The sequence below is a fragment of the Aythya fuligula genome, chromosome 9 (assembly GCF_009819795.1).
Source record: "Aythya fuligula isolate bAytFul2 chromosome 9, bAytFul2.pri, whole genome shotgun sequence".
Taxonomy (NCBI): Eukaryota; Metazoa; Chordata; class Aves; order Anseriformes; family Anatidae; genus Aythya; species Aythya fuligula.
The window spans coordinates 25,070,416-25,086,382 of NC_045567.1; the positions used below are offsets into that span (position 1 = coordinate 25,070,416).

The 15,967-nt window shown below is 47.6% G+C and overlaps 1 protein-coding gene across 4 annotated transcripts in view; it reads right to left on the bottom strand.

The window, feature by feature from the left end:
* Positions 1 to 12,357, bottom strand: part of LEKR1 (leucine, glutamate and lysine rich 1) — a 51,969-nt gene extending 39,612 nt beyond the window's left edge. For 3 of the 4 annotated variants that reach the window (XM_032193643.1, XM_032193642.1, XM_032193645.1), the window contains exons 1-2: positions 12,294 to 12,357; positions 4,242 to 4,456 (exon numbers count right to left, since the gene is read on the bottom strand). In XM_032193643.1, coding sequence (XP_032049534.1) covers positions 4,242 to 4,456; positions 12,294 to 12,353 — 275 coding nt within the window. In that variant the 5' untranslated portion in view covers positions 12,354 to 12,357. Of the gene's footprint in view, positions 1 to 4,241; positions 4,457 to 11,105; positions 11,238 to 12,293 lie in introns of those variants that run through there. The other variant, XM_032193644.1, reaches the window with a different exon arrangement.
* Between the last annotated feature and the right edge of the window lie 3,610 nt (positions 12,358 to 15,967).

A 15,967-nucleotide genomic window follows, 5' to 3' on the forward strand; every position in this document is an offset into this window, starting at 1 on the left:
ACGGAAGCAAAAATGCAGATTGCATGTTACCTTTTGCATTTTCCACTGACTGCTGCCTCTTCCAGATAGGGAATTCTGTCTCACAGTTCCTTTTATCAGGAATTTGGGAGAAGATTAAACCTTATCACAGAGTTTTGTGCTTTGTGAATCATGCTTTTGGACTACCTTAGTGACCAAGCTTGTTTCATTTATTAGTAATTGATCTTGGCAGCTAATGATGTTAATAGAGAAAATTTGACAAAACTAGAACAATCACAGCTCTGACACAAGAAGAACGGGACTGAGCTACCACCAGTCAGCAAAGAGGATGTTTTGTATAGGGAAGTCACTGGCTTCAACATCCCTAACACAAGAGTCCAACAGCAAGAGGTCACTTCCCCAAAGCACTGTGGTGATCAGTTGTCTGAGACTGTGACAAGCTTTGTCACTGGGGGGGTTTCCCATTCCTGTTTGTTTGTTTTTAAATATAAAGGTGAAATTCACTGCTTTTACAGATGGTGAACACAGGATCTCACTTAAACTTTATCAGATTTTTGCTGGCTCTCTGCACAAGCCTGAGCAATACCTGAGTCATCTTGATGACACCATCAGGACAGAATATACAGATCAGTTTGCAAGCACTGAAGGGAACATATTAAAACACTTTGGCATTATACAAAATTCTGCTTTTTCCTGGTTAATAAGTACACCCTAAAATTATCATGTGGCTAATTGAAGAAGTATGTACTGTTGCACTATAAAACAAATACAATTAAATATGTTGAAGGCAGCCTCTGATTAAATTTCATATCCTCTCTTCAGAAAAAACTCGCACGCACTTGGCACTTCCCAGTACAAAACAGCTCTTGTACTCTTACTTCTGTATGCTGCAATTTGAGCTGTCTAAAAGTAGAATTAAATGCAGAAAGAGACAGACAAAATCCAGCACTGCTGTATTCCCCCTACAATACAAAAAACAATACATTATTTCCTTTTGCTGGGAAAAGATCTGTGCAAAACGTGGGGACTTGCTGAAGCCCATGCTCATCCAGTGCCTCTTGTATTTACTCGCCTCTTTCCACCAAGCCCTGAAGGAGCAAGCACCCAAAGACTCACCCAGAACACCCGTAGTGTGGTGAAGTACTCATCTACTACTTTATGAATTGATTTCTTTTCAGATAACTGATATTCCAATATTCTGAAAGTACCTGGCAGTTCTACAGTTAGCCATGCTTCCTAAAACAGTGAAAAGAAGAACAAGACTCCCAAGTTACCCAGATAAAATAACATGTAGAAAGAATAACTGACTGCATAACCCAAACTATATTTGATACTTTTTTTTAAATTATGCATTTCTAATAGAGCTTTTTATGTTTTCCAAGTGATTTGGAAACATCAAGGATATTGTAAACGCATCTTTCATACCATGCTCCTAGCTTGAAAATGGGAGGAGTTCAATGTAATTCTATTTCTTAATTAATGACATAATCACTGATTAATTCCTTCTTTCTTCCCACCACTCCATAGTGACACAACAAACAGAGTTCTGACAAATGAAAAACAGAAACAAGAAAGTGCACACCCACTGCAGTTAGACTAGTTAATGACTGGAGAACACTGATAAAGAGATGAAATTAGGACAAATGAAAAACCTGGGAGTATCTAAAGGTCCTCTCTGAAGCGTAAACTCCTTGAGGAAGGTCTCTTTATAGCTGCAATAGTCCTCATAATCTTGGAATTTTATAAGAAACCAGGCCTGATAAGACCACGTGGAGAGAATGAATCTTTAAACAAACAGTTCAATATCCAAAGTGACTAGATGAAAAAGAAACTCCAAAATTCCCAAGGCTCACGTAACACAAGATTTCTCTGATGAAACCACAAACCTGAACATCATGCTGGGGTTTTGGGTTCTTTGTTTTCCCTTTAGGGGGCAGTGGGGTGGGAGGGGGCATAGAAAGTGGAGGGATAAGTGGGTGGGAAGGGATTCCATCCGTCTTACTGCTATTGATGCTCGAAAGGCACTGACACACAAAAGTTCTGCACACTGAAAATCTGAAGGTGAAAACAAAAAGCAGCATCCCCATGGGAAGGTTTTATACAGTGACCTACACTGTATAGGATATTTAGCCAGGTCAGTATCCTTCTAAGCTACGCAATTGAAGTTTAAATCAAGACAAAGTTATCATAACAATTTATGTGGCTGGACTGTCTGCCGTAGCAAGGAAAACTGTGAGCATCATTTAAAGGGCTGAGTGGATATAAGCATGAATCTTCAGAAAGATGCAAGTACGTGAGCTTCCCTGCAGACATGAGCAAAGATGCTCTGGTAACATTAGTGATCTCTTCAAACAGTACCAAGGCTTTCTTACTACAGGTGTGAAACACACAGCACTGTGTTAGATTGAATCAGTATAGTTACCTGCAGGACGGTCAGTTCCCCTTCTTCTGATAAAATTCCAGAAGGGCAGGTAACTGAGTTCCACAACAGCTGAAGTTCCCAGTTTGCTTTCAATGTTAACCACAGGTACGAGCAATAGCAATACTTTAACCACACAGGAATATAAAAATGAGATAGTTTGCACCTATCGAGAAGGATTAAATCTCTTGGTCTACCAAAGATGAAAAGGGGCTTATTTGGCTTCTGATAAAAACTTGCAGTTTGAGAAGAACGATTTGTCAACCATGCAAGAACCCGGAGAAAGATAGTACACTGAGTAAGTTGGTTCATGCCAATGGCACAGGGTAACGAGAGACCCAAAATAGTAGAGAGGAGATAAGGAATATTTAGACAGCTGATTTAACAAAGCACAATAGTTGATTTATGGGCTGAATGAAAGCCTCCTGAAAGTATTCCATTTGATTTCAGCAGGTTTTGAATCAAGCCAAGCCTTAGGGGGAAAAAGTGCAGAGATTAAACTTTCATTAACTCTTCCAGCTTTGCTACAAAAAGTCAGCTAAATGAAAACTTACGTCTTCCTCTGGCAAATGATCCTCAACAAGAAGAACATGCTGTCACTGTATCTGCTAACACACTGAATACTGCCACTATAATTGCTACCCAGAGCCATTAAAGGAACAAGGAGTGAACGCGCTCTTCAGAAATGTGCTGTTACACCAAAGAAATCATTCTGGGGACAGGGGAGGAGGGAGGTTTTGGTGCCAGTGAAAATAATATCCTGAAGTACAGTACGAGCAGGGTGATCCACAAAATATACATTTTGTTCAACCTTAGGTGAACTTGTGTGTCGAAATGAACGCTTCACTGGCTACATTAACAAACACTAAAACACCCTAACTAAACGTAATAATAGTTATGCTAAATTGTTACAGTATTTGAATGATTCACAAAACAAAAAGTAAATGGATGCAAGTGCTTCACCTCCAGACAACCCATAGTTTCTTCTCTAATGCTTCCAGTCTCTCGGGAGAGTACCTTACTACCCCAAAAGCTCCATGTTTTCAGGCCTAGACCAGTTGCTACTGGGTGTGAGTCAGGCATGCAAAAACACCCCAACTGGGAGTCTTTAGAATCAAAAGGACTGTCCCAATATTAAAATCATAATATTGCTCCTGTAAAAAGCTTCTGGCAAACAGTTTGACTCAGATGAGCAAGGAATTACCGAGAAGTTTCCGATTCCCTTGCTTACACTTCATCATTCTAACAGTAGTCAATTTGAACAGAGCCACAGATATAATTTGCCATACCAGAGATCTGAGGAATGCACACTTCCCCCATTAACATGGGCCTTCACATACCGCCAGTAAGCATTTGCTGGCTCCCGTTTCTGAGGAAGAAAGCCACAAGCAGCACCCAAGTAACTGATTTAGCATTCTCTGTCATCATACTGATAGTGAACTGCAGGCTTCTTAGGGAAAGAGTGTTGATAGGAGACAGTAAGTACAAACTTCAGAATGGCAAAACCCCCAGTATCACGGAATTTCTTTTGAAGCATTTTTTATTACAAAAATGATAAGATTAAATATTTGATCATTTCCCCTTTGTGTAGTGTAGGGGGAAAATACCTCTGAAGTGCCTTCAGGCCTTTCTTTCACTTTAAAGATATTGACTGTTTTTAAACTGTTAAGGAATTAAAAACTCACTTCTGCAGAATAATACAAAATAGGATTTACACATTACATTATATGCTACATCTGATAAAAGACAGCCAAATCTCATTTGTAGTTTTAACTTCTTTGGAACGGCATTACCTAATACATACACATGCAAAATTACATCAGACTAGATAACATGCTCTGACCTTTCTGTTTTTGATTCCCTGTCAGCTCGACAGTGTTCAAGGTCTAGGTAAAGAGACTGCAATTCTTCTTGAAGTCTTTTTTCCCGTTCTATACTTCCTTCATAAAATGTAATGTGCTTTTCCAATGCTTTCACTTTTTCTTCCATCACCTTAAATTCATGAAGAATCAAATAGCTGACGCCACAGTATTTGCACACAGTCTCCTCCCGAGACATCTAGAAAGAGATACAATTTTAAGACTGTATGTGAGAAACAAGTTGCACAACACAAAAAATGAATGACTAGTTTCTATTCCAAACAGTTTAAACTATTTAATGTGCTGGAACATTTATGATCAAATATGTAATTACAATAATAAAGAAAATTCACCATCAGGAAAATGACAAACTATAGCAGTACTTTTGCTTACCAGAAACTTCCCAAGGCAGATCAGTTATGCAATTAGCTATGTACAAACCTCCACTGGAATTACAAACTGAAGTACCCCCAAGTTATGCTTGATGTACTACTTTCAAATAAAATGAGCCATTCCGTGTTTTACAAAACTGTATCCTTAAAGAAATTTCTGACTGTGTGAGCCAGAAAAATGTTACTTACTCTGTTTTTGACAAGTCACATCCAATTAAGCAGGCAAGATGAAAAGAGACTAGAGTGACATAATTCAGTCATCTTTACAAAAATAATTCAAGACGGGAACGTTATCGTGATGTAGCATGTATGGCACTTGAGTGGGGTGGAAAATGTAAGCAGTTTGCTGGGTATGAAATATTCATCACTGATTAAAAACACAAAGTAATAGATATCTAACTGAAAGACAGTTGATTAAATTGGGAACAATACTTTTGTAATTGATCAAATTACTAAGCTTTTCAGCATGCAAAGCTTCATAAAAATGAACAGATAGATGTACCCTGACTTCAGTACGTTCTTGTTACTCAGTGTATCATTCCTGTGTATTTTAATCTTCTTCCCTTCCAGAAAGCAATGCTCAGTTTACAAGTGATACGGAACTGAGCCTGCACAAGAAATGGATATTGAGTAAACAAGTTCACCAGACCTATGCTGAAGGTCTGACACTTCCACAGAGGACACGCGAGCACCTGCTTACCGGCACAGATCAACGGGACGCAACGGGACCAGGGCTAGATAATCTCATCTTGGCTCCCCTTCCCATGAAGGGTTGGACCAGATGAGCTTTTGAGGTCCCTTCAGCCCTGGGCTATTCTATGACCCTTGAAAATGTGAGGTTTTACCCCATTCTTGGAGCATCACAGCACTGATGCATTTGAGAGGGAATGATCAGAATTACGGCTACATCAGAGGACACGCAGCACACAGCTGAAGAGACAACCTCAAAGCCACAAATATAAAAAGTTATTGGCAAGCTTTGAGACATGAAAGATGGGAAATGGGTGGCAGCTAGCAGCGTGGTCTTTGTGTACCAAAAGCTTAGAGTGTGCTTTAACCTTTCATACAATTACCAAAAGTTACAAGGCTTATAACAAAATGACTTACAAAAATCATAAATACTTAGGTGAAGGAAAACAGCTTTCAAAAAATAAAATAAAATAAAATAAAAAAGGTTCATTATCCATGATTCAATAACCTTTAGCATTTTTTAAATATAGCTTGATAAAAATGATATTTCAGGATGCCCTGGAATTACCAAGCCAACCTTTACTTTCCGATTTCTAAGTTTTGCCCCAGTTTAAAATACTCTTAGTTACAGTTGCTCTGAATGAACTGAATATTCAAGTTTATTTTTCCTGGCAGCTGCAAACTGTGCTTGGAAATATGAAACTGTTACTCAGGATAAATACCATAAGGTTCCAAAGCACTGAAATTACTATAATGAAAAAGGACAAAATGAGCTGTTATTAGGAGGACAGAAAGGTGGCTCTTGTCCCAAAAAGAACACTGTGCTCTCTTGCAGCACCACCACTGTTGTCTTTCAGATAAACAGTTATAGAAATTCCACTGGGTGCTAGGATTTAAAAAAAAAAAAAAAAATGATGGAAGTACTAAAACTTTTCAGTTTTCAACTTTAATTTTGCTGCTGAGCCTAAAAATAAATCATGTCACAGCACAATGAACAATATACACCCCGACTTAACAGGAAAAGGCTCCTGTTCTCCCTCACACCCATTCCTAAATTGATAGGAAGAGGGAAGGGGACACATGGCCCAGGACGGACCCAGGTGACAGCAAATAGCCCCAAAAGGCCTGACCCAAGCAGAGGAAGGGGCACACGAGCCTGCATTCTCATCCTAAATTCAGGAGTCTGACCTCGTGCCCACAGTGGTCAAATCACACGCAGGACTTTCTCAATCTCTCTTTTTTGTCAGTGTCAGCAGCCCCATGAGCTCCTCGCTGGCACCGAGAGCATCTCCTGAAGCCGCAGGACCGTCTGCAGGAGCTGCTGCAGTGCCCACAGACAGGTGCAGAGCAGTGCTGCCAGGCTGCAGATGCTGGCTGCACTCAGCCAAAATAACGACACTCATCTTAAGGCTACACCAATTCAAAGGTCAGAGCCAGGCAGTATTTTATAGCTTTGAAAATTACTCACGCATGAAATGTTTTTCAGAGTGACACAACTTCTAAGGGAAATAATATTAATTTTCGTGTGTTTCTCTGTTGCCACCCTTCAAAGATTTGTGAACCAGAACATTTGGTTATTTATAACCAAACCTGACACTAAGGGCAGAAATATTTGAGTGTCTAGAAGTGCTGGACAGCCAGATGGGCAAGAAAGGCTTCATGAGTTCCTACTGAAGAAAACTCTGGAGCGTGAGCTCAGTCCTCATCTGATAATCCACACGGGCAAGGCCTTGTGAAGGGTCCGTGCTGGAGAAAGGATTTCACCAGACACCTCTCCTTGCATCTGAGGCACCAAAGTTGATCAATCATTACATACAAATATACAGGAAGCAAATTTTCATTGGTTCTCTGCTTACAAAGCTACCTTTTCTGGAAGAGGAGTACTGAGTAACTGCTAAGAGTGTGTATTACTGGCATGGCCATTTGCACTTTCAGATTCTATTTTTCCCTATTTACAGTTGATCAGAAGACTGTTGTCATCATCTCAAATGCAAACAGGAAAAAAATAAGGGAAGAAACGCAATTTGGAAGGACCAGAAAATGAAGAACTGTAACTAGAAAAGTGACTGGGAGGATAAGCAGTGAATAGAAAAAAAAAAATCAGTTAGGAATTTTTAAAAAGGAATGTAACTTAATATTGTGGTTTTGGTCATCCTGGACAGAGAAACTCAGGGAAAACAAGGAACGAAAAGATAACAGAGATACAGGGAACAGAGAAAACAAAGATCCTCAAAAAAGCCTGCTAGTTGAGTTAGCAAGACGAAAAGAAAAGGAAAGCAACTCACTAAGGACAAAGTGTATAAGCTAAAAATGAATTTGATCCGTGAGGTTTTGGTCTGCAGTTCTGATAGGAAGGACAGAGCTATGTGCAGAACAAATCACTTCGCAAGGCAGTATTTCTAACTACCATATTCCAGCAGCTGTGGGAGTAGCTTCAGCTCTGAGCTGCGTTCAGTTTTGGAAGAACTAATATTATTCCACGGTTACCTTTAGCTACCAAGGACAAGTGGAGGTCTGAGCCAGGATGGCTGGGTCTGTCTGACTCAATGCTGTAAGCATATGCACAGCATATGTTATATGGAAAAAAGAAAAAAAAGACTGGTGGTCTGTCCCATTTTCAGCTTTCTGAATAACAAGCTTCTCTCCAAGCTTCTGAAATATGACGTGACAGGAATTTACATAATTTCTACTTGACCAAATAATGACAGGGAATGCTGACTTGGGCACTGCATTCGCCTCCGCTAGTATTTCAAATTCCACTGGCAAACCTCATAATAATAAAGAGCTAAGTTCTGGTTAAAAGAAAAGTAGTTACCTATGCACTTAGCAGTGCCTTGTTGTTAAGACATCCAGAATACGGGTCACCGATGCTGGAAGCAGACAGTACGAAGAAACTAATAACTGGCCATGACTCTAAAAAGCTGGACCTTAAGTCCACAATTAATGAGATTGTTTTAAAAAGTTTTCAACATGTTTCTGAAATAAAAACAGAGCCATGAACACAGATGTACTCCACGTACGTTCCTTGTGCAGTGCAGGGGAGGCAGAGCTTGAGGAACTGAGGCACTCACCATCCTCCCTGCACCACCCCGTGCCCCTCGGGGCATGGTACAGCAGTAACAGCTCGTGCTCCCCCTCCACTTGCTCCATCATGCCGAGCCCGCTTTAGCAAGGACTGCACAAAAAAAACAAGCCAAAACAACAACAACCACCACCACTGCATTTGTCCAACCTAAGCTCCTAGCAGAACAACACAATAATCCAGAAAATAAAATGTCATTACACTAAACTGGGTGCTCTTATATTATTTCTGTGTATTGATTGTTTCATTTTGCTTCTACCTGATTATCTGAATGCATTTTCTTCTCATTTTACTCCTCTTCTACCATACTACTTCCATTTCTCTTGTGCTGTTTTCCCTCGTCTAGCACACTACCTAATCCCTATTACACAAAGAGAAATGGTTACTCAAGCCACACAAATGATATTTTAGGAAGAAAATGGAGTCTTCCACTGTATGTGCAAAACCAAAGAGTTAGTTGATTGAAATTATCTATTTTTTTTTCACTGAAATATTTTAAGAGTCCCAGTAGAATTTTAACTTCTTTAAAAAAGTTTATTGTGAGCAGAGTTTTCAGTCAGCATCCAGTCAGAGAGCAATGCAGGCCGCAATGCTAAGCCACGCTGCATACATAATAATTTGTTCAGCTTCCATAAAAAAGCAGTTGCAAAATAAAAAATAACAATACTTGCTTTGAATACTTATGAATAACGTAGGAAGAGCCTTGCAGTAAAACCAGAATGCCCTGCTCTCAAGTATCCCATTCAAAACATGCCCCAAAAGAATCGGTTTGCCACAGCAGGAAGTAATACTCGGATTTCAGGTAGCTTTAATTTTTTCCTGCCTGTTTAAAGCAGACTAATGAATCATAAGAGAGCATGCTGCACTGCTGCTGACTGCACACACGAGCCCTGTTAACATCCAGCATGTGTCTGGCATGCCATGCAGACCTCACTGCTGCTCCTGAACTCCTTGGGGCTGTGTTAAGGAGCACTCCAGCTCTCTGGTGCAACACAGAGCAGAGAATTCCTATAACTGACCCACTGTATCACAACTAACCGTGACACCTGTGAGAGGACTGATGCTCTAGCCCGTCATTAACCTTTTGTTCATCTGACGATACTGATTTGACACCTGCAGTTGCAACCATTGGGAAGTCCCTCCTAGCTACAACCCGAACGCTTGAGATGCGAGGGATTGTGCAAACCCTCAAACTCCTGGCAAGGTACGTGGACACTGGCTGCAGAAGGGACACCGAAAAGCTCACACCTCGTGAACACAGCCCCAGCCTTCTGAGCACAGCAAGAGATGAAAACGCCTCCCTGCCCTGGGCGATCACCAGCGACACCAGGACTCTCAGAACCGACCATCACTGCCTGCATTGGGATCTGCTCTCACAAAGCCTCCAGCACCCTGACAAACAGCAGTGTGGGAATAGAAATGTTGTTTTTGCAGAGTTGCATTGTTTAGAGGGAAGGAATGTGGTACTGAGATATGCTTGCAGTGATAAGAAAGCTTAGCAGGCGACCTTGTAAAACGCAGACAACCAGACTCCTTAGGACAACTAGGTGAAAATCACGGTGTTAAGTCAGATGAGTGAAGCAACATTACCACTTCGAGCAGTAAAAATGTCAAAAGAAATTTGAAATGTAACAGGCCGGCAGCTGAAGGCCATGCAGTCTGTGAAGTATCAGACTGTGAACCTGCATTACCCACTCCATGGGGAAATAGGGGAGGGTCCTGTCAGCAAGAAGTACACAAACTGTGTTTTGGAGCTAGGAGGGGCGTTCTCCTGCTTGTGGGGCACCCGCCATTGCAATCATGAATAAATTACTGCTTCACTGGGATCCTCGCCTGAGCCTGAGTTATTGGCTACAGAGTGTTTATCTGGTTATCCCAAATCAACCACAGGTCCATGGCGCTGAGAGCTTCCCAGCTCTTCAGACTGCACTGCGTGGGCTCAGACTGCGAACGGGCTGATACCTTCGAACATTTCCAAAGCACGTTACAGCCACTGAGAACACTCACGTAGCTGGAGCTTGGCATCCCAATGAAATCAAAATGGCTAAAATTCTTTAGCTAAGTTCTGAAAATCTCTGTGAACACAGAGATTTCACAACCTGTGAACACCATCTGAAGAAGCATTCGTAAAGTACGAGACAATAGGACCTCCTGCCACTCTGCATGTCAGTGCTACATCCAGAGGCACAGGCAGAAATCCTGCTGCTTATAAATTGATATTAACACTGCAAGTAGTATATGCATAACGACCTTGGGTACGGCTCGCATCTACAAGGAAAGTCTCTGTTGGCATGACAGATTCTTTAGCTAATTAAAGAGACTGAAACTATATAAGAATCTACGTAAAGGAAAATAATCCCAGGTCCAAAGACAACAAAGAAAGTTACCGTAATGTGCTTATAAAGTTACCTTTATGTGCTCAATCTATAGCCCACGTGGCAAATCTAACGAGTACCCATTTGCTGCTAGCAATGTACGTGATGTTTGGTGGACAGTCAAATACCCCGGAACATTCTGCCCCGATGTGTAACACAGCTTCGAAGTTCCTGCACTGCTCGCTTTCTTAAGCTCCTAGGGCGAGAGAACTACTAATATGTAAGAATGTCTTGTGCCCAATTAATTATGTGATCTGTATTAAGCAAGGGTCATTTGTTTGCCAAATAAAATACACAATTAGGCGTAACCTTGTTTGCTACTTGGAGGACTCAGGGTGTCACTTGACTCTTCTGTAGGTGGCTGCTGCTCTGCTTCCCGCTTCGCTAAGATCTTCCTGGCAAAACTGCACCTTCCCGTCCAGGTACATTGAAAGGGCAGCAGAAACTGAAACAAACACAGGACTTGGCCATGGCTTTACGGTGCAGGACAGGCTGCTCCAGGCTGACGCTCCCTGCACTTTCCCTCTCTGTGACATCCTCTAGAGGAGCACAGCTCTGGAGGCTGCAATGTCACTCTCTAAGTACCAACCAGCAGCTTTTGAAGCTCCATCCTCCAGAGCAGAGCAGAACGATGACAGCTCTGTCCTGCATCCTTTGCTTTGCCCCACTCTGAGCCCTACAGCCCAGCCAAGCAAGGCAGCTGGAAGCAGCTGTGGAACCACGAGTGCTCGCTGCTGGGTGCTGGAATCACAGTGCTCAGCGTATTCCCCCTGGGTACTCGTGCTCCTTCGGCCAGCGAGCTGCATGTCGGGAGCATGTGCTCCGTTCGGCAGAACAACCTACAGCTGGCACAAGTTCTGCTTATGCTAGGAGCAACCTAAAAGCAAGATTGCAAAAGAGATGCTATAAAACCCAAGAAGCAGAGAATGCGAAGGGAATAAGAACATGTCCACATAAAAGGTGGAAAATACCAGGATAGGAGATTGTGAGAATGGCTTGTAAGCGAGCCCAGGATCCTGTAACTGTCCTGCAGCTACAAGGCAAGCCAGCTGGGTGAAGAAATGAGCAGCAGCAAAGGATGTGTAAAGCCATGAGCAACCGATCCCAAAATCTTGGCCTGTCGATGCCTTGGAGCTGACGGTGGGGAGACTGGGCAGGATGGGACAGGAACGTGGGACTGCTCCAGTGCTCCGAAACCTGCGTCTGGGGTAAAAAGCAAGATGAGAACGGTGAGGATGAGGTTAATGTCAGGCTGCAGATACAGGACAACGTGTGAATGCCGTCAGTGTGCCTTGAGCGAGCAAACCCAATCCTATCGCCCTTTCCTTTTGCGGGACTCGCAAGCTTTTGGCTATTTTCGCTCTTTCCTAAATTCCCGGTGATTCGCTTTTCCCGAAAGCCCCAGCTCTCAGCAGCCACCCCGGCAGCCCTGAGGGGCAGTTATTTGGGGCTGAGCCCCCCCGGCACCGCCACCACCCCCCCCTCCCCAGCCCGTACCTCTCGGATGCCCCTGGGCAGGGCGTGCATCGCCCCGGGCCGCTCCGTGGCCGCCGCCATTTCCTCGCCGGGCCCCGGCGCTGTCACCGCGGCAACGGCGCGGGCACGGGCACCGGGCGCGCCCCCGCGCGGGTGACAACGGGAGCGCGCTCGGGGATGCGTGTGGGGGTCTCGGTTCTCTCGGTTCTCCCCCCATCCCCGGTGCCTTGGGGAAGCCGGGGGGGGGGGAGACCGGGCTCGTCGAGCCCCCGGTGGGGGTCCGGGGGTGGTGCGGGGATGCGCGGAGCCCCGGGGGGAGGCACAGCCCCAACCGGGGGGGAAACGGCCCCGGGGTGCCCCGGGGTGCGCCCCGGTGTGTGCCTCGGGGTGCCCCGGGGTGTCCCGATGTGTGTCCCGATGTGTGTCCCAATATGTCCCGATGTGTCTGGGTGTGTACCTCGGGGTGCCCCGGTATGTGCCCGTGTGTGCCCCGGTGTGCCCCAGTGTGTCCCGGTGTGTGCCCCCTGTGCCCCGGTGTGTCCCGATGTGTGCCCCCCGTGCCCCTCTGTGTCCTGGTGCGCCCCCTGTGCCCCCCTGTGTCCCGGTGTGTGCCCCCTGTGCCCCCCTGTGCCCCGGTGTGTGCCCCCTGTGTCCCGGTGTGCCCCAATGTGTCCCGGTTTGTACCCCCCTGTGCCTCCCTTTGCCCCCCTGTGCCCCAGTGCGTCCCGGTGTGTGTCCCGGGGGGCGCCCCGGTGTGCCCCGATGTGCCCCAATGTGTCCCGGTGTGTGCCCCCTGTGCCCCCCTGTGCCCCCCTGTGTCCCGGTGTGTGCCCTCTGTGCCCCGGTGTGCCCCAATGTGCCCCGGTGTGTGTCCCAATGTGTGCCCCCCCGTGCCCCGGTGTGCCCCGATGTGTGTCCCGGTGTGCCCCCCCCCGAGGTGTGCCCCCAGGCGGCGTGGTGCCGCATCCCCCCCCCGCGGCTCGGTGCGGTCCCGGCGGCGCCTCCCCGGCAGCTGGGCGCTGCGTGCCGCCGGCGCGGCGGGGGGGGGCGGCGGGGCCGGCGGATCGCACGCGAGGGCCGCCCGTGGCGTGCCGAGCCGGGCCCTGCCGTGCCGAGCCCGCGGAGGTTGGGAAACGGGGCAGGCACGCAACGGGGCAGGCAGCACCGCCCCGCCGCTCCCTGCACGGCCCCGGGGGGGTGGGGGGACGGGAGGGCGGCTGGGGGGGTGATAGGGGGATGGGGGGGGGATGTGGGGATGGGGGGGTGATGTGGGGATGGGGGGGGATGTGGGGATGGGGGAGGTGATATGGGGATGGGGGGGGATGTGGGGGTGGGGGAGGTGATATGGGGCTGGGGGGGGATGTGGGGGTGGTGGGGGTGATATGGGGCTGAGGGGGGTGATATGGGGATGGGGGGGTGATATGGGGATGATGGGGGTGATATGGGGCTGGGGGGGGGTTGTGGGGGTGGGGGAGGTGATATGGGGATGGGGGGGTGATATGGGGATGGGGGGGTGATATGGGGCTGGCTGGGCAGGCTGATACAGGGCTAGGGGGGATGATATGGGGCTGGGGGAGGTGATATGGGGTTGTGGGGGTGATATGGGGCTGGGGGGGTGATATGGAGATGAGGGGGCTAATATGGGGCTAAAGGAGCTGAGATGAAGGGATGTGAGGAAACTGACATGGGGTCTGTGAAGAAACTGACACAGGGATGCGGTAAGGAGGCTCTCAAGGGGGACGAGGGGAGCCTGCCAGGGACTTCACTGCCCCCAGCCCCAGCTGCTCAAAGTCAGGGGGCCCTGCAGAGAAACGCAGCACCAGACACGCAGCCCCCACCTCGCTCTGCTCTGAGGCCACCCCAAAATCCCCCCCAGACCCCCATTCCCCCGGCCTGGCCCCACGGGGTGGGCGATGGCTGCGGGTGGCAGCGATCCCATTCCCCACGTGGCGTGGCGGCGGCGCGGCGTGCGTGCCAGCCCCCATCACCGCCGCCGCTGCAGAGCAGGTTCCAGGCGGCGTGCGCAGCTCCAAGGACAAACCGCCGGGCAAGAAACGAGTGCGTGACACGCAGCAGTCATAAGCCAGCTATTTCCATTGTTTTCCTGCAGGCTTTGTACCTTCTCAAACACACGTGGAAAGCCTCCCGCTGCCTGCAAATCCCAACCCGGAGGAGCAAAGTCCATGGCAGCGGGCAGCCAGGGAAAAAGGCTAATAAACACGAGCACCCTCTGCACAAAGCAGGACCCGGTCACCGAGTGTAAGGGTGAACAGGTCTGCCAGCGCCCGCAACGTCTCCCGGTTAAGCCAGCGTCCCGATTAAAAGCAAAGTGGTATTTTTATCCCAGCCCTCTAGTTTCGGGCTGCCTTTTCGTGTGCTCGGTACAAAGAGCAGCGCAGCGAGGCGGTTTCGCAGCGCTGCCTGAGAACCTGGGGAAGCTGCTGGATGTCGTGGCAGGACCGAGCTCGGCCGCTCAGTGCCACCGAGCCGCGGGCACGGGCACCGGGAGCCGTGCCGAGAGCCCGGGAGGAGAGCGGCGGCGGCTGACGGCGAGGAGAGATGGCAGCAGGAGACGTGCAGGGAGGGGTCAGGGGAAGGACAGGGTTTGCACCGCACGCGGCAGCGAGGTTATTTCTGGTGCTGCGTGCACAGCGTGTTAGTTCCTGTTTTCAAGACATATTGTTTGCGAGGTTTGTTTGGTTTGCTCCCCCCCCACCCCCCTCCCCTTTATCAATGTCACAAGGACGAGATCGTCCTGGGAGAGCAGTCTCAGGGAAAGGATGTCTGGAGGAGGGATTTGAAGGTGAAGGCTACCTGGGAGCCAGGGACAGGCGGGTCAGCCCGTGCAAAGCCATAGCAGGACGGAAACTCTCCAAAGCAGCGTGGAAACGATAAAATCAGGGGCAGCACAAGGAAGCAGGGTACTGGCAGTGGGGCAGAAAGGCAGAGGTGATGGTAGGGGACGCAGAAGGTGGCGCGACGCCAGCCCCGGTAGAAGTGAAATCGGAGCGTGCTAACAACAGGGAGACATGCAGGGCAGGAGTCATAAGGGAGGAGATCCCAGTGCTCCTGCCGTGACATTGCCAAATCAAAGACAAGCTTTTGGCTGCAGGAGCACATGAGGTGAATCAGAGGAGGAATCTGGATGATTAAGCAGCAGCTGAGTGCCAGGAGTGAAGAGCTGTCAAGGATAATATCAATAGTGTGTGCGTAGAGGACAGTGGGTTTATTTGCCACGATAGGAAGGGATTTGAAAGGGAATACAAGAAGCTCATACTGACTCCGAGTTGGCAGCAAGAGAGCTTGGGAAGGTTGCCAGGAAAAGCGTCCCAGATACAAGGCTGAAGTGAGAAAGAAATAGGGAGCAGAGGCTGTTTCGGCAGTCAGCAGATTCGGAAGAGGCACGAAAGGCAGGAGGGCAGGGCCAGCCAGCACGACGTGCTCGGGGGAAGCGGCCAAGGAGAAGCCCAAACGCCTGGGAGATGGTGCCGAGGGGTTCAAGGTCCTGTGCTGTAAGGCAGCCAAGGGCCTGGGCTCAGCATATCTGAAAGATCACCTAAAGCTCCGGGACGCCAGTGATGATGGTTGTGTCTGACGGCTCCTAAGGCAAAGCAGAGCCTTATCCATACGGGTGAGGTTTGTCTCTGCGGGGCTCAGCAGTTTCCCAGGGGCCTGCTAGGAAACTCCCACGGGAA